The following is a 27,656-nucleotide window of genomic DNA, read 5'->3' as shown; positions in this document are numbered from 1 at the left end:
CACAATAATTACTACTGTAGCTGTGTAACCAAGTGAGTAGGTAGTTGCTTAAAAGAGCAGAAGAAATAACATGAATAGTTATGATTCAGAGATAATGGAATGTTAGCTGAAGTACTTCTGATGAGTGAGAAACCAAACTTTTCATTTCAGTTGAGTAGATATAAACCCACCATAGGAAATTATTTACTTATTGATTTATTATGGATAAATTTAAGTTTTCCTGACACTGCAAAAATATATTTTAAATTTTGAAACAGTTCAGTTAAACTGCTTAAATCTTAATGCTATTTTTTGTAATATTGCACACCATATAAGATAATATACATCAGGTAAGTAGTATTTAAAACTAGTGAAAATTAACTAATAACTTTTTCAGAGTAATCTATCTTTGTCTTTGTTACACTTGTTTGTAAAATAGTACAAAGGGAAAGTTTCCATTTAACTTAAATTTCTGGAATAATTAAAGTTCTGTGATCCTGCATTAACATTTATTTTGTGATTCCATGATTTGTAAAGTAGGCTACAGTTTGATAGGAGAGCTAAAGGAAGTACCCATGTTCTGCAGAAAACGGCGCTGGTGATACTTTGGGTAGCACTTTTCTCATTGAGAAGACTAAATTAATGTCATAGCATAGTGTGAACGGACACTGCTACTGGAGCTATCATCTTTTGGATGATTTTTAAAGCTAAGATCCTGTGCACTTGTGGTCATCTAAGATTCAGCATTTTTCACAACAGTAGGGATGTTGACCCAGGTTCTTAAAGATATTTAGGCTTTGCTGTGCTCAGTATTGAATGCTATGCATCCGAAGAAGTGGGCTGTAGTCCACGAAAGCTTATGCTCTAATAAATTTGTTAGTCTCTAAGGTGCCACAAGTACTCCTGTTCTTTTTGTGGATACAGACTAACACGGCTGCTAGTCTGAAACCTGAATTTGGAGTCTAAATCTAGTGTTCAAAAGGAATTTAGGCAGTTAGGAGCCTAAATCCTATTGATTATGGCTAAATCTCTTTTGAAAATGAGACAGTCTCCTAAATCAGGTAGGAGTTGCAATGCTGAGTGCAGCGGCACCTAAATACAATTACAAATCTGGGCCATTAACTCTTGGTAAATGAAATATATCCGAGGAAGCTTTGTTCTTCTAGTTTACTCATTCCCTTTTTTTGTTTTCATTGCTAATCTCTCCTCTTGAATTCAGCTGTTCTACACCAGTCTACCTGTCTGTCAGATTGTTTTATCTTCACAGCTAACTTTAGATTGAAAACTCCCAGGACAGAAAATTTCTCAACCTTTTTGACTGTAGAATGCCTTTTACTTGTGGGCTTATGGAAATATTATTAGGATGCTATTGCAGAGTTCAGCCTAGACATATTAGTTCAGCCTAGACACATAACAAGCCAGTTGTAATTTACTATGTTTAGGCTGTCCTTTACTATGTCTGTACCAACTGAATTTGCAACCTTTCAGCTCTGACCTAATAAATTAAGGTAAGAGTGATTAGAATCTACATTTTTAATGTCCATAACTTAATGGTCTCACCTGAAATTGTTGAAGAGAGTCTACATCTGAGCAATAATGGATATTGAGGACTTAGAGTAGTGAAGTATAGAACAGATATATATATCATGGTTTATTATGCTAATGGTTGGGATATAAATGGAGCACACTTGAAAATCTTTGGGTATCTGGGTGGTCCAGGCATATACTGACAGAAAAATATTGTAGTCATGAGAAGTGTGTTGAGACAAACAAAATATATTTTTCTGAGTAGAATATATTCATTTTATATAACATTTCTATGTATGTAGAAGTTATGGCAGGGTTAAGAAATTAAAATCCTTCTTTGATGTTAAAGTATACTTTTAAAATAAAAGATCTGAAGTATTATGGAAATAATGGAGTCTCTTACAGGTAGGGGAAGAATAAGTAAAGATAACTCTGCTTTTACTGGCATACATAATTAGCTGTAATGAAGTATTAATTGCAAAGGAAAGTGCTTTTCTGTGTTCCACTGTTTCAACAGACCATTAATTTTGATTTTCAATAAGTCTTGGAACATGGAGAAATTCCAGAAGACTGGAAGAAAGCTAATGTTGTGCCTGTATTTTAAAAGGCTAAACAAATTGACCCGGGTAATTATAAACCTATAGATCTGACATTGATCCTGGGCAAGATAATGGAACAGCTGATACTGGACTTGATTAATAAAGAATTAAAGGAGGGTAATATAATTAATGCCAATCAACATAAGTTTGTGGGAAATAGATTCTATCAAACTACCTTAATATCTCTTTTTGATGAGATTACAAGTTTGGTTGATAAAGGTAATAGTGTTGATATAATATATTTGGACTTTTGTAAGGCATTTGACTTGGTAATGCATGACATTTTGATTAAAAAACTTGAAAGATATAAAATTAACAAGGATCACATTATATGGATAAAGCTGGCTAGCTGATGTCTCAAAATATAATTGTAAATGGGGAATCATCATTGAATGGGTGTGTTTCTAATGGGATCCCGCAGAGATTGGTTCTTGGTCCTATGTTGTTTAACATTTTTATTAATAACCTGGAAGAAAACATAAAATCATCACTGATAAATTTTGCAGATGGCACAAAAAATTGTGGGAGTGGTAAATAATTAACAGGACAGGTTACTGGTAGCATGATCTGGACCACTTGGTAAGCTGGGTGTAAGCAAACAGTATGTGTTTTAATATGACTAAATGCAAATGTATACATCTAGGAGTAAAGAATGTAGGCCATACTTACAGGGGGACTCTGTCCTGGGAAGTTGTGACTTTAAATTAAGTTCGGGGGGGAAGCAGGGGTTTGAGTTGGATAATTAGCTGAACATGAGCTCCCAGTGTGATGCTGTGGCCATGAGTGCTCATGCAATTGTTGGATGCATAAAGAGGGGACTCTTGAGTAGGAAGGTTATTTTACCTCTGTATTTGGCACTGGTGCAACTGCTGCTGGAATACTGTGTCCAGTTCTGGTTTCCACAATTCAAGGAGGGTGTTGATAAATTGAAGAGGGTTCAGAGAAGAGCCACGAGAATGACTAAAGGATTAGATAACATGCCTTATAATGTTAGACTCAAGGAACTCAATCTATTTATCTTAACAGAGAGAAGATTAAGGGGTGACTTAATTACGGTCTGTAAGTATCTAAGTGGGGAACAAATATTTAATAATCAGTTCTTTAGTCTAGCAGAGAAAGGTATAACACGATCCAGTGACTGGAAGTAGAAGCTAGACAAATGCAGGCCGGATATAAGATGTATATTTTTAACAGTGAGAGTAATTAACCATTAGAACAACTTACCAAGAGCTGTGGTGGATTCTCCATCACTGACCATTTTTAAATCAAGATTTGATGTTTTTCTAAAAGATATTCTCTAGGAATTGTTTGGAGAAGTTCTATGGCCCGTGTTATACAGGAGATCAGACTAAACGATAACGATGGTCCCTTCTGGGCTTAGAATTAATTAATTTATTAAATGAACTTTGCACTTTATTATGACTGTACATTTATGTGTCTAGGGATTTTATTGGTTTTAAAATATTTGCTTGACTGATCTTTATTTTGGGGCAAAATTTATTATTTTTCTCGCTAAATAAAGAATTTAAATATTTCTAGCTTTTCTGTTTCTACCTGTGAATGATTCACAAACTGGCATGCTACATAGCAGCATAAAACTTTTGCACCCAGTAAATATCCATGGGCATGAGATAGAAATCAGTATGGCTTTTGCTATAATGACTTATGAAACATTTTCAAAGGTAGTGTTAAAAATGAAGTCGGACCCTATAAACTGAGAAACTTTTCTTTGAAAATATCCTTGGTCTGTTCACTTATTACTTAAAAAAATTCCTTATATTAACATTCTCACTTTAAGGTATAGTTTTTAGTCTCTTAAGCCCCTTCATGTAATCTTAGTATTTTAAATAAAAACAAATTCCTTGCGCTATTATAGCTGTTTTCAGGATTTATATGTTGAATAAATAAGACCAAAAGTCTCTGAAATGTGATAATGATACCATACCTTGACATTCAGGGCTCAGTTGTGGCATTACAACAGAACATACATTGTTGGGAGGAGAGTGAAGAGGTACATCTCTGCAGTGGGAGCTCCTGGAAGCATAGTGCCTCCGGGAGCATCTTTTGAGGGCAACAGCTTCAACAACCTTAAGTAATGTTCAGTGTAAAGTCTTCCTTTCACACCACTGTTGGCCAGTGCAGGGTATGATATGGCTTCTCCTGGCCTCCTCTGTTTCTTTTGAAGAGGCTTGTCAGTGTGCCTATGGTCACTACCTGGGAAGAGTCCATATACTCCTTAAGCACAAAATCTACAGTTGTGCACAACCCACAAAATACAATAAATCAAGTTTCTACCTAATCTCTCTTGAAGTCCCTGTAATAACACTTTGCATGTCTATAACACCTCTCATCTGAGGATATTAAAGCATTTTTATAAAAGTCTGAGTAAGTCCTATATTCCCACATTACAGATGAGGAGACTGAGGCACAAAGAAGTTGTTACTTCCCCAGTTACACAGCATACCTGACCCATGTCTCCTGATGCTCAGTCCTCTGCATTTTCCGGCAGAATTAAAGTTATAATAGAAGTCCATGAGGACCATATAATGGTAAATGCTAAAAAGACCTTCTAAAATAATGTTTGCTCCTTGAGATGTTAGAGGCTGGAAATTCAGTGGAGTTGGTGCATTGAGTGCATGGGGAGGGAATCCTTGAATTGTAGATCAAATGGCCCCCTCTATATAATTAAGGCAATATTCTCTTTAATTATCTTCAGTGGCTGGGGTACAGATTGTCCAGGATGTGGGGGAATAAAGATTAGAAAATGGTGGTGGGACTTCAGGGCTCTAATGTAGGTGTGTAGGGCTGTCCAAGGAAAAAGAGTGCCTCTCTTAAGAGGGTTTGACAGTTGAACTACCAAAAAATTGATGTCTTTCTACAAGTCCTTGAAGCTTTTCTCCCTGTTGAGTTCATGTGTAAAACTGAACAGAACTATTAGGCTTCTGTTCTTGAGGTCAAAGCCCTGATATTAAAGATAAAAAGAAAGTAGCTGGTAGAAAAGTGAGAGTTGGCACATAGTTGTGCTCCAGAACCTAAGATATCATTTACAAAGTAAGCAGTTAGCCCTTGTATTTCCAAAAGATATCAGTGATTAGAGTGATAACTACACAGTAAGTCTGTACAAGTTTGTAGACAGCTTTGAAACAATAGTTCTGACGGAGATGAACTGCCCACATTAATCTCAAAAGGGTATTGACACTGAAACCTACTAAGGATGTTTTAAATGTCAGCATTGTTAACTACGTCATAGTTGTTATTTTGGCAGAAAATTTAAGCTAATATACATCTCTAGTGTTATTCAATGAACTGGCAGATTTTGGTGCAGGAGGTTGCTGTCAAGGTTGCCGTGGAGAATGAGGAATTCAAATTTCCCATCTTCTTCTTCTCCCTCTCCTGTCTCTCTCTCTCCCCCCCCCCCAGAGAAGTCATTTCCCCCCCTCCCAAATACATACATCTTTTCCCCAGTACCAAAAGCCTCAACTGCTCCCAGGCTCCCAAGCAACTCCAGTACCTTCTGCGTATGCAAAACTCCAGCTGTGAAAACCTCAGCAACTTCTGTGATACATGTTTTCAGCACAAACATATGGCACAATCAGAGTTGAAAATTTGGGGGCAGTATAAAATGTGAGGAAAAGAGAGTAAGAGCGTTTGAGGGAGACAGAGGAGAGAAGCAGTATCACATTATTCAGGAGTCCCTCCCAAATCATATAGGTCCAATAATGTGCTCTATGGGAAATGGAGCCTGGGAAATAATACAGATAATAATGAAGTGGGAGTAATGAGCTCCCACTAAATAAAAGAGACTTGATTGATTTTAAAAAAAAAAAAGAGAAAAGGAAAGCTGTTATAAATTTAACATTCAGATAAAAATTTAAATATTTAGTGATATTCTTAAAGTAGTGCATACCAGTAAAGACAAAATAGATGTAGATCTGATCTCTGTTTATACAACCTTATTTATTAATGGTACCTAGTAAACATTTTGTTTAATGTCTCCCATCTTTTCATTTATTTAGATTATAAAAATATACATTTCTTTGAAACACTGTGATATAATTATAACTTGCTTGATTTTAGAAGTTCCCTTTTCATGTTTTCCATCACAATTTGGAGAAAAAGTTTAATTTGTCATCATTCCCACAAGATGGAGCTCTTTACGTATGTAAGACATAAAAACTGTGCTGTGATGGTTACGTTAGGATCATTTTATAATGTAACTTTTTGTGTTATTTGCTAAACCTTAAGGATAGTCTATCGGATAATGTTTTAGATTAACAAAATGTTGATGTATGTATTATCTGCTTCTATGGAAAGGCAAGATGCAGTATAGAAAACAGTAAATATTTGGTGTCCCTATAGACAAATAGGATGGTCTTGTGGTTAAGAGACTGAACTGGGACATGTGAGATTTGGGTTTTCTTCCTGACTCTTGCCATTGACTGTGTGACTTTTGGCAAGTCACGTAATCTTTTTATATCTCAGTTTTCCTTCTGCAGTATGGGAATAACAATACTTTGCAACCTCCTGTGGGTGTGGTGAGATTATCCTTCCCTACCCTCTGTGAATTAGAGAAGTATTAACCCTTAATGTATATGAAATGTTTAGGTATAAAGCTGGTGAGCTGCATACAAAAACCTGTAAATAAAAAGAAATACTGGTTCTTTTCATTATGTACTGGACACTGCATCATCTTGCACCTGGATATGTGCTTCCAAGAATTTCCTAGTTGATCATTGTTTTGTCGGGAATTGTTTATTTGATAACATCTTTGATATATTGCCAATCTCTTAGTGCCCAATTATTTCCCTGTTTATGTATTCGAATAGAAAAAATTCAGTGTATGGAGTTTGTTTCATCACATCATGTTTCAAAGTCCTTTTCTGCGTCTAGGTCTCATCTATTTTTTTAGCTCTCCTTTTTTATTAGTATTAAATTGTGATAAATTCACTTAATGAAACCTCTTATTCATGAACAGTGTAGATAGATAACCTTGGAAAAGGAAGCTCTTTCTTTGTCCACATGCTATATGTAGAACTGGCAGTGCAAGGTTCCCACCACTGTCCTTCCAACATGGTCTTCTTCCAGCAATACTACAGTTGACTGGGTAATATATATTATAGGAAAACTTACAAATTTGTTCTGCTTCGTTGAAAATCTGGCCCAATAGGTTTCTCTCTGCTGGTTGAACTTGCTAAGCAGAGTGACCAATTGCTTGCTTCTGAGATTTTTCCCCCACCCCCCCACTCCAGCACTGCCTCTACATGCAACCTTTAATTCATCTTCTGTTTTAGCTCCAAGCAGATGGCTTCAGCTTCTCATAGAGTAGTCCAGCTTGCTTGATGGGCAGAAAATACCACAAGTGTGACCAAGTCCAAATTCCTTTAACAACATGTTCATAGTTTGGCAATAGTGATATCCTGGCGCAGGTGATGGGTCCACAATATCTTCCAAGCCGTGTTTTGGTGGCTTCTTTCTCCTCAGCATTCTCATTCCCTTTCCAGGAATGTACTGCAAAGTTCTTTCCCTTATGTTTCTGCTCTCCAGGTTCTAGCATGTTAGCCCCTTCCTCTTCTAGCAGAGACAGAATAGTGCTCAGATGATTGTCCCATACTAGGACCCTGGAGTACTACAGCATTTGCTGCTCCAGGTCAAGCAGCTTACAGGATTTGTCCATGATGTGGTAGGGGGCTAGAGAGTACAGTTCTCAGCACCCTGCATCACTTTCTTGCATGTATTAGTGGATCAGACTATCTGGGAGTCCAGGGATCTGCTTGCTCTTGAAAATAACTTCCTCTTTTATGCAGGGCTGCTCAATACCTCTTTTACTCCTCTGACTTCAACTGCTTTCCCCAGCTGGACATTCTAAGTGTAAGTCAGTATCAAAATGGAAAAAAATCTCAATAGTTTAAGGCTCTCCCTATAAGAGGAAGGGGAAGCTGCCATCTCTTCTCTGTCCCTTTTCTCCTCAGAAGTGCCAGGTCTTGTCTGGAATTTCAATTCTAGCTTTATTCAGCAAGTAAGTTTCTATGACTCTAGTAAACTCCCAAGCTTCCCAGAGAGTATAGTCAGAAGAAGGATTTCAGAAGGATGGGAAGTCATACTTCCCTGTAGAGACTTGGAAGGATAGGACTCTTCCCCTCCCCAAGAACTTGGCCAAGATGGTTACAAAAACTTAGAGGGCTCCAGACTCTACATTCCCCAATTCTTGAACCTCAGACTAAATTTACAGCCTTCCAGACACAGTGGAAAACTGTTGGTCTTCTTCAAAGATTAATCCAGCAGTAGTAGGTCTTTGGTGGAGTGGGAGGGAGGGGAGAAATCTCCACTTCGCTAGAGGCTAACACTTCCCCCTTGTACTCTGGGGACAAATAAATGGACTCTACCTTAAGAAAGCAATATGAATCTCCATTTAAATGTCTCAGTAGGTCCCTCAATATTTTCTGTGCTTCCCAGTTTTCCCTCTGTGGACTCGAGATCTCAGCAACTTTTAAAAAAAGGAATAAAGCTAAATCTCTTTGCCAAAGAAGGGGGGGGGGGTTGCCTTGGAGTGAAATTCACTCATAGCAAATACCCTTTTCTGAAAATTTTAAAGCTAAGTTTTTATAGTAAGTTACAGAAATAAGAAATCATATGCTATCATATAGGAAGACTCTCTTAAGGGGATGTCTGTATTGAAAGTTAATTTTGTAAGGGAGAACAGAAGCTTGTTGTTTATACATGCAGAAAAGTAAAACTAAAATATCAGGAATGTTTGCACGCTAGTGTCCTGTACAATTATGACATTCTGGGGTGCAATCCAGACCCGTGAGGAGCTATGTGACCCCTGCCCTGCACACCTGGGTGCCTCACAATGCTTTGCTGCTGTAACTCCCACCTGGGCCGCTCACAAACAGCCTTCCAGCACGCAGGTAACACCCTGAATGTCTGTGTATAGCTGCATCCTGCTAGCCACACATCATTCACACTCTGGCTTCCACCAGCCTTGATTAGCACTTCCAGAGTGATCCCAACATACTCCTAATCCTGGTTCCCCCCCCGCCCCCCCAATGTGTGTCATGTGCTGTCCAGCCCTCTCCTGGACAGTCAAGATATATTAGGTCCGTTGCCCCTTTAAGGGGATCAATATTCAACAGTTTGTTACCTAAAATGAAGCTACCCAAACAATTCACAATGTTGGATTAGTTTTAATTAAAGAATAAAACAAGTATATTTAACTACAAGAAGATAGGTTTTAAATCAGTACAAGTATAAGGCATTAAAGTTGGAAATGGTTATAAGAGATATAAAGACTAAACTTAACGAACTAGACTTGGTTCAAGGTGAAGTCCCTTACCACATGTTTCCAGAAACATTGCTGACCAAACACTCAGCCAGGATCTGCTGCCAAAATCCAATGTTTTCTTTTGTTGTCTTAGGTGAAAAGGAGAGAGAGAGAGAGAGATATAGGGAGAGATCCCTTGGAGGTGTTTCTGCCCCTCACTTTTATAGTTCAGTCACCCTTTTATTGCATTTTCCTGAGGATTACCCCTGGATGAAGTTCATTCCCACTATGAGGTTGGAGTTATGGAGTTTTGTGTTGAAAGAGGTTTCATGCTGTTGTTTGCTAAGATGCTGATCTGTTTGTTCTTGCTCCCCTTCTTTGCCAAAGAATGTCCACTTGATAGGTAATGGCCCATCAGCTTTGATGACATCTGGCTAGAGACATCAGCTTGTCCTATGTCTTTGAGAAATGGGCTTGACCACTCCCCAGACTTGTCTGATAAACACACCTCAGTTATAATTTCAGCTCACATTTATAAATTTACATATTATGTTACTATACATGTTTCAATATGATATCAACCAGTGAGTTATTAGTTTTCAAATGATACCTCACAAGGCATATTTTGTACAAAGATTATTACAGTAGTTTGTAGGGTGTGAATGCAGGGATGATTTCCATCACAACTATATCTTTGCTTATTTTAGCCTTTTCCAATATTTTGGTTTTATTTTATTTTTCCTAATATTTGAGGAACAGTGCAATAAACAACTATAATGGGGGAGATGAAAGTTGAGGTTTCCATGGAACATGACCTGTCCAAGGCTCTCTTTTATGCTATGACTGTTCGCCTATAGGTGTCAGCAAAATGGAAAATATTTTTAGTTTTGTGAATAAAGTACTCAAAATCCAGATGTATAATCTGTCTCAATACATGGCCAAAAACTCTGTCCAAGTTACAGTATCTCGGTGTTTTTTCTTAAAGCCCAGGTTAGGTGATTACATGCAGTGGTGCTGGAACAATTTTTATAGTGGGGGTGCTGAGAGCCACTGAACCAGGCTGCAACCCTGTATATAATGGAAACCACTTCAAGCCAGGGGGTGCGGCAGCAATCTCAAAACCCCTAGTTCCAGCACCTATAATTACGTGAGAATCTCGGCTTTCCTTTTGGGAGCGAAATAGTAAGTTTCTAGCTCTTCTGGTTGTGAAAAAAAGCCTGAAAACGTGAAAAGACCAAAAACTAGAAGGCAAATTAAAATAATTCAGTTTTAAAAAAATCTCATTATTTTTAAACCAATTTCATACTTTTGGGAGTTTGATGATTTTTGAACACTTGGGGTTGGCAATACTAAAACTTTCTTACTGACTTCCTTGACTCTTGCATTGTCTGTGTTGCCATTCCAACAGTCATCTGTCTTGCCCGGCACTGTGACCATGTCAAGTCACTGTTCTAATCCTTTGATTGCCTTTCCCTCACTGATCAGATTTAAGGACTCTGTCCTTTTCTCTGCTGTTTAGCTGCCCATACCTCTCACTCCTTTTTGAACCTTCTGTTGAAGCTTAAAGATTAACCACCCACTCTATCCTTTCCTTGCCCATTCTGAAATCTATGTCTTCTTCATGTGACTACTATTCTCCTAAGCAAGTTCAACAAGCTACACGTTCAATTCTTCCATGAGGCCTATAAATCCTAGTTCTACCTTCAAAGAATTAACAAACCAACCCACCAACCCCCACCCTTGCAAAAAAAACCCCAGAAAATTCCAAAACCAAATTTTATTAAAACAGGTGGAATTAACAAATCTCATTTTCAACTTTGCTATTTATTATATCTGCTTCTTAGTCCTCAATTGTATGTCATCAGTAGGATTATAAGCAGCTCAGGAAGAACAACACAGACTCCTTACTTGTCTGTGAAGTCCCATGGCCAAAGTTTTCAAACCGGATGCCTAAAATTAGGCAACTAAATCCATAGTTAGGATCCTAAATAAAAACAGCCTGATTATCAAAAGGGTTGACATCAATAGGAGTGATGGTGGCTCACCACTTCTGAACATCAGACCACTTTTGTGTGCCTAGGCATAGATTTAGGTGGAAACTTTATGCATCTGTGTTTTAAAATATTGGCCCTATTGCACTCTTGGAACTGTATATAAATCTTTTTATGAGAAAAAAAGATCTCATTTTATTAGTTACTGTTGATTGTAGTCCACTAGGGGGCTGAATGCTTCAGGATATTTCTTAACTGTGTTTGGCTAGAGTCATGCAAAATGTATTTAATTGGGCAAATCTGTTGTTAGACATACTAGAAAAATAAATATGTATATTTGCACTTCTTTATATTTAACAAACAGTGGAATTTGATGAAAAAGTGATCCATGCTATTTGAAGTGGTTAGAGAAGCTGAGTCTTTTGTACTCATATTTGAGCATAAGGGCATAAGTAACCGACCAGTGAGGCTGAGGTCAACCATGATATAACTGGTTAAGCACCGGGATTAATGCCATAAGGGTCAGGTTCAGAGCTCGGTTTTGAATTATGTCTTTTATTTAATAATATCAGCGGTGTGGATCACAAATTATGTCATTGTGATATCAAGTTTGAATTTAAAAGATGAAAACCTTAAGATTTCAGTAACGGTCCCTATCTGTTATACTAAATTATTCAGAAAAAGGAAAGTTCTGTTTTGTAATTTGTATTTAACAGGTCTGTATATGATGACCAGCCAAATGCACACCAAAGATTTATGGAAAAACTAGATGCTTGCATACGTAACCATGACAGAGAGATAGAAAAGATGTGTAATTTTCACCATCAGGGCTTTGTGGATGCTATTACAGAACTTCTTAAAGTAAGGGCTGATGCAGGAAAATTAAAGGTAAGAAACTACTTATTTAAACTTGTGTATATTGATTAATACTAGATGGAATGTTTCTTCTTTAAGGGATAAGACTTTCATGGTGTACATACACATCCTGATGTTTACAATTAAATTTTCAGATATTGTATAGCTGTTCAGAAATGTCTTATTTACTCTAATAATAAATTTGCCATGTTCATATTTTTAGGTCTCATTTTCTGATTTCTTCATTTATAATTTTTTTAAAAAAACATTGCCAAAAATAAATTTATTAAGTAATTCTGGAAGACTTTTAAAAGGCAAAGTATTGATAAAAACAATATTTCTTATAATAGGTCTTGTGTTTTTCTCAGTTTGATTACCAAATTATGTATAAGACCTCTCAATTTCAGATTCAGAAAAAATATTGTTAGAAATTTTGATTCTTTTGGAAAGCCTCCTCTTGCAGTTGCACTTTTTAAAAAAAGTGTTCTTGTGCTCTCCAAAAGAGTAGGTGGTGTTGTGGTATTCATTAGAATTGAGGACTAAGGTTTACTCAGAAGTCAGAATGCAGAATAATGAATTGTGAGACCTGTCCCTTTTAGCTCTCTTTACACTTTGGAAAGCAAAATATGCACACCAGACAGAATGAGCGTAGTTCACCAGAGGTTATGATTAGAAGAGCATTATATAAAGGATATTCAGATAACAAGAGACCAAATACAGCGTCAATGAGGTCATTGAGCATCTTTGTTTGGAAATTAATGAGATTTTTAATAAACTAGAATGTGCTTCCTTATTATGATGACCTAATGAGTCACTTAATATGTGGGAAAATCTGAGGTCGAGCTTTGCCTGCACCTGCAGCATTAAAATGTTGCTGTGGTTTGGAGATTTCCACGTTTGATGTTAATCAACCACCCAGTGTTTGCATTCAGCAAAGTATGAATGTTTAATTACCATAAAATGCAATCACCATTTCTTACAGACAATGAATGGCACATAGAGCTCATTGAGGTTATCAAAAAGGGACCAGTGGTCAATTGGGTCAATGATTTGAATTGTTTGACAGACCTACAGAAACAAGTAAAGTTCAAAAATCCCAAGTAAATTTGAGAAGTTTGCCACAGAATCTGTTAGAAAGAACTGTCATAAGTAATTGAAGTTAACAAAAGCCCTTTGCAATCAAAAGTTCAAGTTCAAGCTGTAGAGTTAATTTGAATTTGCATTTCTTTGTTCTAAATTTCTCATGAAGCATGATCTAATTACAAGGGTGAGCAGTTACATCAGGGCAATATATGCATATTTGTCTAACAAAGGTGAAATTATTTTTAAGGTCCAAGTTACTGATACCAACCGAAGGCTTCAAGATGCTGGGAAAGAGGTGAGAAAATGTTTTTTAATTGAATATTTGCAGCAAATTAAATTTGTTTGCATAATTTAATTGTAATTTTTTACAAAATATCTAAGGTGATAGCCCAAACAGAGGAAATCATCCGATGTAGAATTCAGCAGCGGAATATTACAACAGTAGTGGAAAAACTGCAGTTGTGTCTTCCAGGTGAGTTACAAATATGTGCAATAGTGACATTTGGCTAAATACAATAGCTAATGAGATAAGTCATTGTACCCAAAATGCAACAGAAGTATTTTCCTCATATTTCAATGTTCTGTAACATGAAATTTAGCAGAAGAGTTACTAGGATCTTACAAATGTGTCCAAATTTAGATCTCATTATGGTATATTTATTCTATAATAATTGTAATAGGGTAATCATACAGCTTTGTTAGCAAGCTAACAACAAGAGGACATAGATTGTACGAAAAAATTAAACATATGTAGTTTTATCATACAATAAATATGTTTTCATTTAAACCTTTGAAGTTGTTGTTTAATATTTATTTTCCTGTGGTTAAAAATTTAAGGGAAAACATTAAAAAGTTTGTGAATGTTATTTATAGTAGCATCTTTCAACATTGTGCAGTATTACAATAGTATGTTATAGAACAGCACCATCTTGAGACATTGTTTCGTATATAGTTGGAGAACATTGTATTTCATAGTGTACATTTGTAAAGACTGACTTCTGTTTATGATGTTGGCAGATAGGTTTGAATCTTGTCGTTTGTACTACGTAATCTTTCTGTTGTGACTTAGGATAATGACAGTAGATGGTACTGTTGCCTTTCTATGAACTGTTCCTATTAAGTGATAATACATAATGACATTCCCCAGGTTTTTTATGGTGTGCTATGAACATAATTGGTTGACAGATATTTAAACAAAAGTTGGTGTGTTTACATTGAGAAATGTTTGAAACTACTGTTTCATTTTAAATTCTTTACTAATTAACTTCTCTTTAATAGTTTACTTTTTTCTCTTAATCTGCAATTTAGAACCTTATTTTTTGCTACTTCTAGTTGGTCTTCATATTGTAAGATGTTATTGAGAAAAGTGTGTAAGTGAAACTAAGACTAAAATAATATACAGTATATACTTCTAATTTTAAAGTATATATTCTTTTTCTTATTAACTAGAGTATTTAATTTGCAATAAGATCTAAATGGGTTAATATTTTTGTTTTATATAGTACTGGAAATGTACAGCAAACTAAAAGAGCAGATGAATGTAAAAAGGTGAGTGAATTTCTTTCTATAACTGAAGTGTAACTTTTTTAATGAATGGGTTCATCTGCTTGTCTTTTACAATTATTAACAGACTGATAAAGACTAGTAAGGTCAAGACATAGTGAATCATATAGTCAGGTCTTTTCATCATTCCTTGCCTTTGTTTCAAGTATGCCATTACAAATTAACAGACGTTACATGAAAAATAAAACAATTCTAGGATCTTAATTAAGAAACTTGAGAAAACAATTTTTACTTAAACAAGCATGAATACAATGGAAATATATTTTATGACATGAAGTATAAACTTTTATTAATACTCTAAAACAATTTAAGGACCAAGAATAAAAGTGATCCTTAGGGAGCTCAGTAGAAATGGTAAAATAATGATCCCTTTTTGGTTCATTAATACCCTGGTAATCTATCACAGTACATGAAAATGTATAATTCAGTTTCCTATATATCTTCCTTTAGAGGCAGAAATTTTGTTAGTCTCTTATTTATTTGAAACAATTAGTGTAATGTGTAAAGATTTTCTCTTTACTATATGCACAAAAATGTGAACTCTAAAAGACATTCTCTAGACGTCAGAGTTGGATTAGTGTTTGCTGTTTACTACCTATGGGCTAGATCACTGGTTTGCAATCTTCTCAGAGTAAGGGGCAGCATGTTGTTGCAGTATCTTTGGAGCAGCCTAAGGCTACGTCCTCACTACGGGGGGGGGGGGTGTCGATTTAAGATACGCAAATTATGAATAGGGGTAAGTCGGCTCCGATACGTGAATAGCGTAGCTGAATTCGACGTATCGGAGCCGACTTACCCCGCTGTGAGGATGGTGGCAAATCGACTTCCGCGGCTCCCCCATTGACGGCGCTTACTCCTACCTCCGCTGGTGGAGTAGAAGTGTCGATTCGGGGATCGATTGTCGCGTCCTGACGAGATGTGATAATTCGATCCCCGAGAGATCGATTTCTGCCCACCGATTTGGGCAGGAAGTGTAGACCTGCCCTTAGAGGGAGACTGAATCCTTGAGTCACAGTCTCCTATCCACTGTTCTGGGAAGAGGAAGTAAACTCCCTGGACCTATACTCATTGTAGCGTATGCTCCTGCTCCGTAACTTACAGCTATCACTTTCTGCTTGCTAGAATAGCTGTTCTGTGGAGCCTGCTGCTTCCTGCATGCTGCAAGTGGTGATACAGCACACCAGTTAAAGTCAGGGCCAGCTCCAGCATTTCTGCCGCCCAAGCGCAAAAAAAAAAAAAAAAGCCGCGATCGGCGGCGGCAATTGGGAAAAAAAAAAAAAAGCCGCGATTGGTGGCGGCAGTTCAGCGGCAGGTCCTTCGAGGGAGTGAGGGACCTGCCGCCCCCGAATTGCTGCAAGTGCCGCCCCTCTCCTTTGACTGCCCCAAGCACCTGCTTGTTAAGCTGGTGCCTGGAGCTGGCCCTGGTTAAAGTGGTCATGTCCTCTCACTTCCTTGCACTGTTGCACAGGACAGGAGCAGTCTGGCTTTATAATTGGCAGGGGTGTTAAATTGCTTAGTGGACTCATGGAGGGATCACATGAGTGAGCTACAATGGCAGTTTTTTAGCAGCATTTTGATTTCAGGTAATCTATTATTTTTGTAGTTTGACTCCCATTGGTTCTTTGGGGTTGATTGGTTTTTTTTTTTACTATTATTGAGTATTCATCAGTAGTCTTCAAAGCTAAAAATAAACTTCAGTCCTCTAAAGATTTAGGGCTATGTCACCTCCTGTAGAAAAATTTGCAGGAGAGGAAATGTTACATGGGAAACTGCAAGTCAAGAACTGTGGCATTACAGAGGTATCAGCCCAACAGAGTAGGGGTTAGGACATGTCATCATCATCCCACTAGAAGGAATGCTGAAGCGGGAGGTCCTCTAATAGTATCAGTATCCTCAGAGCTGTATTGAAATCCCATGGAGGTCTAGAGCACTAGCTCTCAACCTTTCCAGACTACTCTATCCCTTTCAGGAGTCTGATTTGTCTTACATACCCCAAGTTTCACCTCACTTAAAATGATTTGCTTACAAAATCAGACATAAAAATACAAAATGTCACAGCACACTATTACTGAAAAATTGCTTACCTTCTCATTTTTACCATATAACATAAATTGATTGGAATATAAATATTTTACTTATATTTCAGTGTGATACTTACCGTATAATAGTATATAGAGCAGTATAAACAAGTCATTGTCTGTATGAAATTTTAGTTTGTACTGACATTGCTAATGCTTTTTATGTAGCCTGTTGTAAAACTAGGCAAATATCTAGATGAGTTGATGTACCTCCTGGAAGACCTCAGTGTACCCCCAGGGGGGTACACATTCTCCTGGTTGAGAACCATTGCCTCAGAGCATTCAAGATGAGAGACAGTATCTTCGTGCTACTGCTCAGGCTCCTTTCTTCTCAGTAGTATGGCTCTGTCATTAACTGTATGACTATTGCAGGGATCAGCAACCTTTGGCACGTGGACCGTCAGGGAAAGCCCCTGGCAGGCTGGGCCAGTTTGTTTAGCTGCCGCGTCCGCAGGTTCGGGTGATCGCAGCTCCCACTGGCTGTGGTTCACCGTTCCAGGCCAATGGGGGCTGTGGGAAGTGGCACAGGCCGAAGGATGTGCTGGCCGCCGCTCCCACAGCCCCCATTGGCCTGGAACGGCAAACCGCGGCCAGTGGGAGCTGCGATCACCCGAACCTGCGGACGCGGCAGCTAAACAAACCGGCCCGGCCTGCCAGGGGCTTTCCCTGATGGTCCACATGCCAAAGGTTGCCAATCCCTGGACTGTTGTTTCCTTATGACTTAGTCTTCCCTGTGGGGGAGCATAGAGGGCATGGAGTGGTATCCTGTGGAAGTTGACATTCATTCTGGTGGTAATTTCCTGTGGCTTGCCAGGCAACAAAGCCATAGAGCAGGGGTCGGCAATCTTTCAGAAGTAGTGTGCCAAGTCTTCATTTATTTACTCTAATTTAAGGTTTCACGTGCCAGTAATACATTTTAACATTTTTAGAAGGTCTCTTTCTATAAGTCTATAATATATAACCAAACTATTGTTGTATGTAAACTAAATAAGGTTTTTAAAATGTTTAAGAAGCTTCATTTAAAAATAAATTAAAATGCAGAGCCCCCCGGACCGGTGGCCAGGACCTGGGCAGTGTGAGTGCCACTGAAAATCAGCTTGCGTGCTGCCTTCGGCACGCATGCCATAGGTTGCCTACCCCTGCCATAGAGGGACTGTACACTAGCCATGTTCCCCTTAATACTGCAATGGTACCACTGGAGGGACTTCCACAGGGTCAGTGTGATGCTGCTGTTGTGGTTCTTCTTCCCTCTCTCCAACAATTCTGGTCCCATTGCAGTGAGACTTCAATGACTTCATCTTATATCTGCCAAGCAGACATGATGTTGTGTTCTTTAAGTTTTGCTAAAGTAGCTGAGGAACAGGGATTACGTCTGCATAGGCTTCTTATGTCACAACTCATGTCATGTACCAATAATCCAGTATACTTACTAATAGTTCAGTATATATTGCTACTGAAAGGTTGTACATAGTCTAAGCTAATGCTTATAATTGAATATTAGAATATTTGTAATTTTAAAACTGACTAAAAAGCTGAAAAGCATAAACAGATGGGCACTTCAAAATAACACATTAATAGAAATTCTTGGAAGCCATGAGGCACAGTTTTTTTCCACAGTGGAGTGTGAGGTGTATGGGATAGTTTATTTTGAATTCAATTTACTATTTTTCCATTTACAGGCATGTTTTGTAACACAAAAATATTTCACTGACTTAAAGGCAACATTCTATGGATTTTTTAAAATTAGATTTGTCCTCTTTTTTTGCCTTTATGATGTGTAAAGGAGGTATGAAGCTTTTTCTCCTCTGTTTTTTTTTTTTAAACCATACAAATATAATGAATGGCAAGTCTGGTCTTACTTATTTTTGCAGGAAGAACTTCTTGAGAGTGTCAGAGATGTGGAATGTGAATGTTCATTGAACTGAATCTTAATTGAAAAGATAAGGGTGTTGACTCTTTAACAAAGACATTTTTTCTCACAAGAGTTTATTGGATATTAACATTAAATTAATTATAACAAAAACAAAAAACTAATAAAAATACTTTTCCTCCTCAATTTCTCAGATTTCTATCTTTTAAAATGCTATAATTTCACTAGTACTCCAGTTTCCATAAAATGGCAGACAAGATCAGAATTGCTAATGTAAAAAAAAAACAAGCAGAGAAAAAGGTGTGGCATTTTTTGGTTTTAGGACAAAATCCTTTTAAGACTTCTTTACACATCGTAAAGAAGCCAAAAGAGTAGAAGCTCATTTACTTCCAACTATAGACATCACCTTTTAAGATAATGCAAAGTATGTGTCTGGAATATGTGTTGCTTTACTTTGCCAGAATGAAGGTTCGCAGTGGATTCCAAACAGCCATCTGTTGGTAACAATTTTTGGTCACTACCAACCTGGGCTGGATTTGAACTGGTGACCTAGGGGTGAAAGGCTCTGTATCCCATTTAACTATCTCCTGAGCCATGTATAATGCAAGTTGACAAGAATTATAGTTGTGAGGAAAAATAAATGAGGAGTCTGCTCTAAACAGACAAGACTCGTTGGAGAGTTTTATGGAGGGGTTAACTCTTGGGAGAAAGGGGCTTAAGGGAAGGGGTGTTGGTGCTCCCAGTGTTTTATTACTCGCTATGGGTTTATAGATTATAATGAATCTTCCAGGCTTTTATTTTTTTTCTTTTAAAGACTGATTTAAAGTGACTTAATCATACCATGCTTTTTATTTAACCGTATTATATCTTATAGCTTGTGGCTGCCTGTATGTGTCTTTGAATAAGGTTACAGATTTTGCTTTAGAAAATGATGGATATACAACTACAACAGGATTTGTTAGAGAAAGAGATACAAAAGCACTGACATTGTTAGTGTACTGTAGGAAGCACTCAGTACTACAATGAGTGCAATAGAAATGTCTGTAAACAAATAAATAGATTGCTAAGGCTGTTGTTGGACCTTATTTAAGCCAATGTAGGAAAGATGGATGGGACTATGATCTTGTGGGTGAGGTTTAGATCTGGGTTCTTTTTCTGGCTTTGTCATTGACTTTCTGTGTAACTGTGGGACAGTCACTTAGCCCTTCTGTGCCTCAGTTACCCATACATTACAATGGAGACAATGGTTCCTTATCTCATACAGAGTTGAGATTCGTACGTTTTACCAAGACTTTGAGATCCTCAGAGGAAAGGTGCTATATGAGTGCAGTATATAACCACAGCACAATGGGACCAAATTCCACAGCAGCAACCTCTAAATTCTGTGGCAATGTAAATTTATTCTAATTCCCATTCATCTCATCCCCAGACAAACAAACGCTCACAGTTGAAATATATGAAGTGACATTAAATTCGTTGTTGATTATTTTCAGCTATGACTATTTTTGAGGATGGATTTTTTCATCGTGCTCTCTAGATGAAGCTCCAAGTCTCTGTTCCCATGCCGTTCTCCACGTAGCCCAGCTCAGAATTTCCTTTTCCAGTGTACCCCGAGAAGAGGGAAGCTGATAGCTGACTACAATGGCTAATGTCTCTAGTTGAGCGGTTCTCAACTGCTGTGTTGTTTTCTAAATCCCCCAGCTCACCAGTCTGTGCTTGTGGTTCTCCTGGTTACGAGCTGGACTCCAACTCTGCTTCTATGATCCAATTTTGCCTAGCTTCATGGAGCAGTGCAGCAAGCATGCACTGTAATTCAAATAACTTCTTTTAGGGAAAGCTGGAGAGCAGGAGTCAGATATAGGCATGTCGTCACAGTGCAAGGAGAGAGGGGAAAAAAGTATTGGGAGTCCTGATTGCAGCAAAATGGTGAAGTGCTTGGCAAAAATGTTGAATTCTATGGGATATTGGGAAAATGCCCAAATTGTGAAGAGCACGTGTCCCTATTTAGGATGAAAGGGGCAGGTCACAAATCTCAAAGTTTTAGTTTTAGGCACTTTGCAGACTCAGGCAAGCATCACTACATCAGTTTATGCTTGGTTTGTGTTTTTCACGTTATCTCTTCAAGAACCAGAAACATTTTCAAAATGAAAGCTGAGAAGCTGGGACACAATTCTATGGCAAAGAGTAAATTCTACAGCAAATTATGTGGTTGCAATATCACAGAATCCTAATAGTATGATATAGATCATTGTACTACAAGGCTGGTGCTGCTTTAGAAAGGCAAAACATAGGCCAACTAAAGTAATAACAGATATCAATAATTTAACTTCCAAGGAAAAGATGGTGGCTCAGTCTTGTTGTAAAAAAAGATACTTTGTGATGTTTTCAAAATTGATAGACTGATAGTTTCTTAAGATAAATTATTCACAATGGTAAATGGTTCAAAAAGTAGGTGGCCTTTCATAAAAAAAGATGATAGTGGGAGTGAGCAGGGAATGAAAGCAGAATTTCTCCCCCCACCCCAAATGGTAATAAACTTATAGAGTATATTACAGTGGAAAGTTGGTCAACATAGAATACAAATGAGTTTGAGACACCTGTTCCTATAGAAGGGAAGGGATTTAAAGGTCTGGTTAAATAACAAGTGGGAAGCATTGAGATGGACCAAAAGTAGGCAGGTGGGTTAAGCCAGGTGGTGCTTTCCTATTCTTTCATATTGTGTTTTTTTTGGTGGTTTTTTTTTGTATTTGAGGTGACTCAAGTTCAATCCCTGTGAAGAAAATAGCTGTAAACGGTTGCTGTCCGAGGAAAACTACAGAAATTGCACAGTCCCTATTGCAACCACCCTCGTGGATTGCTTGAATAGTATTTTTAAAGGAAGTGCTTTAAATCTAAAAGTTTTTAAGCTGTGTAGTTGGCTGCAGTGTTTCTCAATGATTGGTCTGTGGACCGGCGCCAGTCCCTGAGATCTCCCTGAAACAGTTTAGGAAGGCAGCAAGCTGTTGCCTGGTATTGAAAAGGTTAAGAAACACTGGGCTACAGGGATTCCCTTCCTTCACAAAAGTAATATTGCAGTCAAGATGGTGACTCTTTGACGTTAATTTTTTTTTTTTACTTTTGTAGCTGTACCCAGGTCATATGGCTTTCTTTCTGTTAGCACTGACCATTTTTAAAACCAGTTTGTATGAACATATTGAATATGAAATTCATTTTATGTAAGGTTGTTTTTTTAATTAGTATTTGTTATTTATATACCACCAGCAGCAAGTTAGGTGTTTTTCAGACTAGTACGAGGACAGGACATACAAAGAGCTTACAATCTAAATAGGCAATACACTGAGTCAGGAAAAGGAAAGGAGAGTAGTGCCAAGTAAGTTTCTTTGTCAAATATTGTTTCAAAATTTGAATCAAGCCTTCTGGAGTTGTGTTAAAAAAAAATCCCCAAAATACCAAACAAAAACTTGTGATATATATCTTCAGAAGTAATGTTTAAAACTGTTTAAATATGACATGCTGATAACATTATGTTTTCTCACTGTCATTGTTTATGATATATTTAACTTAACTCAACACCAGAAGTCTTGATAGTCTAACTGGTTTTTTTACTGATGCATTTTTTGGCACTTAGACAATAAAAGAAGCTTAGGTGATTTCAAGCCAATGATAACCGAGAATATGCGTGTAGATATCTTAAAGTAGCAACTTTCCAGATGACCCCCCCGAAAACATTGGTTTTCCATATTGCTTGCTTCTATTTGTGTATTCTGACAGCTGCTTTACATGCCTCTTAACCCTTTGTCAGATTTATTCGTGAGGTTTCAGAAAATTACTGGAATTTAGTAAATTACTGAAAATTAAGGATGAATTACCAAATCTTCATAGTTTATACGATTTTACACTTTTTCCACCTCTCCTTATATATTGAGAGATCTCTATATATGAGAGAAAAAATTGCTCCAAAAACAAAGTTTAAAAAAATGTTTTTGTTTGAAGGATGAATTAAATTGTATACCTACATAAGTGCATGTCTTTGCCAACCCACACTGTGCCTTGGCCGTAATAACCTGTACTTCTGAATCAGTGCTTTGCTGTCCAAAGTTCTAGCATGCTCCATGGTTAAGGATTGTTCACCTTCCTTTTTGTAACCAATCAAAACTTTCTAAAGAGTTTGTTATGGTTATATTCTGACTTGTGGGTCCCTTTAGAGGAAACCACAGTATTTGTATCTCCTTAAATAATTTTTTTTTCAACATGTTGAAGGAAAGGGTTACTCCCCCTTAATGGGACACTGCCACCTTGAATTTTTTGAAGCTGATTAAATGTTTAAAAGTTTTCTAACAGATTTTTTGAATATTTGGGGCCTTTTCTTAAGACAGGACATGCCTTTTTCCCATTCTGTTAGCTTTTTGTGCCCACTCAGAAGTGAGCATGTCTTCCAGGAGGAAAGGTTTGGTCAGAGGTAAAGGAAATGCTAGACTTTGGGTTCCCCAAGACTGATGTGGTGTATGCTTCTTTGCCTTAAGTATTTCATGCAGTACCCCAGTGTTTGTAATCTGCGTTGCCTTCTTTATGATCACAATAACTTCTTTGGATTACTTCCCCCGAAGGAACTAAATAGAGATTACTAGCCCACAGATGGCTCTGAATCCCCACCATTACTATGTAGCTTTTTTGACTTGGTTGAGAGACCAATCCCTCCTTCCCGAGGAAGATGGCTTAAGCTTCCCAGTTCTCTCAAAAGACCTATACCCCTCATCCTGTTCCCCTCTTCCTCATTTGCATCCTGCAAGTCTGAGGACACTGATACCTATGGTCTTGAGTCCTACAGATCTCAATGAGTACATCATTTTTGTTCCTAGAAAAGCTCAGGATCTCAGCTCTTTTACAAGTCTGGGCTAGGCAACACTCTCAGAAAACGGGAAAGTTTCTGAGAAAGAAAGTTCAAATCACTTTTATCCACAGAGGAATGTTTGTCATTGCAAATGTTCCCCTAATTTATCCATGGAGGAAAGAGAGCTCTCTTGCTATGCTTCAGATCAGTCTGAATCGAGTCATGTAGAACATCCTAAACACTGTTCCTCTCACTAGCTCATCCTTCTCTTGAGGGACCATCTGTGTCCAGGAAGCAAGCATGGTCTCCTGCCTCGTGTAGACCACCTGCATGTTGGGTTGCTTCTCCCCCTAGAATCTCCTTCCCTAGCTTGTTTTCTCTCCTGAATGTGATGATTTGGGGAATTTGTACAGCCTAAGAATCTGTGTGAGACTGAGCTCTTGCTCTGTATTTATCTATACCAGGCTGCAAACTCCATTTTGAAAGATATATACAGAGAGCTCATAATATGTGACCTGCAAATTTTTTACTGTAGCAGATGCAGCTTCTCCTGCTACAATGTAGATCAACTCCAGGAAGTCCTGGTTTGGATCTGCTGAAGTCAGTGCCAATTGCCCTGATGCTATACTGGGGTTTTCTCCTCCCTACTCCCATAGAGGAAAAACACATCACCAGTATCATTCCTGAGGTGTAGGGGGAGAAAAATTTGGCTTTCCCCTAAACATTACACTATTTGTAGTCCTTTCAATTCCTGCTTGAGGTGTTGCATCCTCTGATCTAATTGTATCTTATGTTAGAAATATCAGTTTTACTTAAAAAAAAAAATGTTGTCCTGCCCTGTTGCATAATGCGTGTATGCATTGGGAGGAGCGGGGAGGGGGGCAGGGGACAGTGCACACGTAGTGATTTGATACAGATACAAAAAATTTTCCTCTAAGTGCCACTTCTTCTATGGCACATCCCATAGCAATAATGCTAGTATTCCCATCATATATCATTCCAATTTATACACTGAAAAATATACTTTTTATTTTTTGTAACTATCTTTAGGTTTTATAACTTAATGTTCAATGCTTGCTTTGTTTTTCCTCCTACAGTTTCATCAGTAGCCCCCACTAGGTAATGGAATCAATAAATAATACTGGTGCCAACTTTTACCTCTTACATAATTGTACAAAAATAACACCTATTCTAGAGGTAAACATTTACTAATTAAATAAAAAGTATTGAGCTACACTCTTATTCTGCAAAAAGAATGCTGTCGGACCCTGCATGATATGAATTTAATTAGAGAAGAGAAAATTATTATAATTTCCTTATAAAGTAAAGATATTGTATAATTGTAAATTTGAAACACATGTGAATACTGCAGCTATCTCTTTCCCTGTCTATAGCATCCTTTACCACCCTTATTTTTTAATGTTTCAAACAAGTAAACAGTAAACACGCACTAATGAGTTTTTAAAAGTTCATCTCTTTTCCTCTTCTCTGGCTTATCTTTCAGTGGCTATCGGTTAGGTTCACATGTTAGTTATTTAGATACCTTTTGATTTTCCAAGATATCACTATACTGCTGGAGAATTTAATTTGATTTCTATAAAGTTCTCTGAGTTAGGCAGGATATGAAAGAACAAAGAATATTCTCTTCTCATTCAGTCTTTTTACAGTAGTATATATAGCATTCTTCTCCGAGTGGGCACACACATGTCAGAGAAGAACATTATTTTTTCCTTTTTTGTAGATTCAGTCCTCTTCTCTGGCTAATTAAAGCTTTTCTTTCTTTGCCATGGAATTTTAAGATTCTTTCTTTCTTTCTTTCTTTCTTTCTTTCTTTCTTTCTTTCTTTCTTTCTTTCTTATTATGATTATTAGCAGCAGCAGGTTTTTGGAGATGGCTACAATTAACTCGGTCTTAAATCCATGGTCAGAAGGCTCTGTTGCAAAGATTTTCTTGCTGAAGTACTGTATGAAAAAAGCAGATCTCCTTCAGCGAGATTAAATTTTCTTGCTCTGTCCCCCATGTTTTCCATTTTTTTCCTGGATTCTCTAGCAATTTTAGTTGATTTTACTAGTTTGAGCTTGAGCCAGGGGCGCTGGAACAATTTCTATAGTGGGGGTGCCGAGATCCATTGAACCAAACTGTAAACCTTGTATATAATGGAAACCACTTCAAGCCAGGAGGTGTGTCAGTGCCCCCAGCACCTTTATTTCCAGCAGCTATGGCTTGAGATGAAGATTCAGTGCCCTCAGTTTGACACTCCACCTATGCATTTCTCTCTTGGAACTCCTCCATGCCATTTTTAGTATCATTTATTGTTTTATGCGCAGAAGTAATTTAGTCAGCAAGGAGGTTCATGCCTTTCTGAACTTCTTTTAGAAAAGTGTGTGGTGTAGCCTCTGTGTTTCCCAGGTGGGCCTCCCTACCCTATAGACGGGGCTTAGACAATCTGTAAGGGGTCAATTAAGTATCAAAACAAGATAGTGAACTCAGATATAAATAATTTTTTTCTTTTTGTTTTCCCACCAAATCTGCTTCCTTATATTATTAGAAGTTTTTGTATTTTGGAGGTGTCAGTGGGGATCAAATCAATCCTATTGGTGGATTTCTGGTCCTGATGGGACGATTTATCAGCCCTCTGCCGTCTTATGTCATATGATTTTTATTGCTACTTCACATTTTTATGTCCTCATAGTTTCAAAACTTGGGTATTAGTTAAGTTACTCTTGCAAGACTTGCTCAGAGGAGGTAGTAACCATGCACTTCTATATCTTAAAGGAGGACATTTTAAAATGTTTAAATTGTTGCTTAACTCATTTATATTAGTCACTTTCAGTTTGAACATTTCATTACATTTGCTGAGAGCTAATAATGTTTATGACAAAGTTCTTGTGTCCCATTTATACATAAATAATATTTTCTAGATAAAAAATTAAAATAAATAACACCATGAAATGATATGCAAAACTCTGTAGCTTAAATCCTAACCTGCTGGTGACTTTCAAATTATGTCTTCAGTGCTTTATCAGAACAGATGTTAAAGGGGCAAGGTCCTGTGTATGTGTATGCATAGAGAGAGAGAGTGCGCACGCGCTCAGGACCTTATATATATAATTAGTAAGCAACTCTAGAATGGATTGAAAATGGATTATGTTAATTTTGATCTTAGAGACAGCCGTCAAAACCTTCCAGATGAACTAACTGTGCTCTGATAAGCTGATTTGTATAATTTAAATAAAAACCTTTTATATGATTTTGATGCTATTATAGACTTATTCCTCCTTAGAAGTTTCACCATGTGGCCCTCTTGGACATTGTTATTTTAAAAAACAAAAAACCAGACACACACACAGACCAAAAAACCCTTTTTATTGAAAACATTCTACTTGCTTTATATAAAATAAACAGAAGGCAAATATACAATAAAGCAAAGGCTCCTAATTTACACTTGAAACTACTTTGTTTGCAGTCTACTGAAAGCAGTTGTGTTCTTGGAGAAAGAACAATTCCCCCCCCCCCCCCCCCCATCCTTTGACTATACTGAATTCAACCGTCTTGAAGTGAGAGAATTTGTATAGAACCAAAATTTACAGCTGAAATACTCAGGTGGTTTTTGCTTATGTATTCACAAAAGTTTTATGTACTATTATTTTTAATTAACACATAAAATTACCATAATTGAAAGAGATGTTTTTTTCCAGTTTTACTTTGTATGTTTTAAAAGAACTTTGTGTATGTTAAATTTTCCATCATGTAGTCAGTCAGTTCCCTTATTGATTGTGTGGGGCTTATAAGGAGAAAGACAAGCTAAAGCTACAACACAAACAACTAAAATTGAACTAAAGGGGTTATCTTGCATATACGCTAAGAAAAAGATTGCATTTAGAAAACATATTAACTAAGCCTGACCTAAACTTGACCCCTTTTCCTTCTTGACTAGGAAGTTTCTGTACCATTACTCTTAAATTACAGAAGTCAGGATTCTGCCCAAAATAATGTTTTTTTTAAAAAATTATTTTAAA

General features: G+C 37.3%; 1 protein-coding gene across 4 annotated transcripts in view; it reads left to right on the top strand.

The window, feature by feature from the left end:
- The window catches only part of EXOC6 (exocyst complex component 6), a 184,969-nt gene that overhangs the window by 30,622 nt on the left and 126,691 nt on the right, over positions 1-27,656 (top strand). For all 4 annotated transcript variants that reach the window (XM_054034887.1, XM_054034886.1, XM_054034888.1 and 1 more), the window contains exons 2-5: positions 12,074-12,245; positions 13,543-13,590; positions 13,677-13,767; positions 14,798-14,843. In XM_054034887.1, coding sequence (XP_053890862.1) covers positions 12,074-12,245; positions 13,543-13,590; positions 13,677-13,767; positions 14,798-14,843 — 357 coding nt within the window. The remainder of the gene's footprint in view (positions 1-12,073; positions 12,246-13,542; positions 13,591-13,676; positions 13,768-14,797; positions 14,844-27,656) is intronic.

This window comes from Malaclemys terrapin, chromosome 7 (assembly GCF_027887155.1).
Source record: "Malaclemys terrapin pileata isolate rMalTer1 chromosome 7, rMalTer1.hap1, whole genome shotgun sequence".
In the NCBI taxonomy this organism is placed as follows: Eukaryota; Metazoa; Chordata; order Testudines; family Emydidae; genus Malaclemys; species Malaclemys terrapin.
The sequence above is the reverse complement of the archived record's forward strand: the minus strand, read 5'-3'. Positions and strand labels throughout refer to the sequence as shown.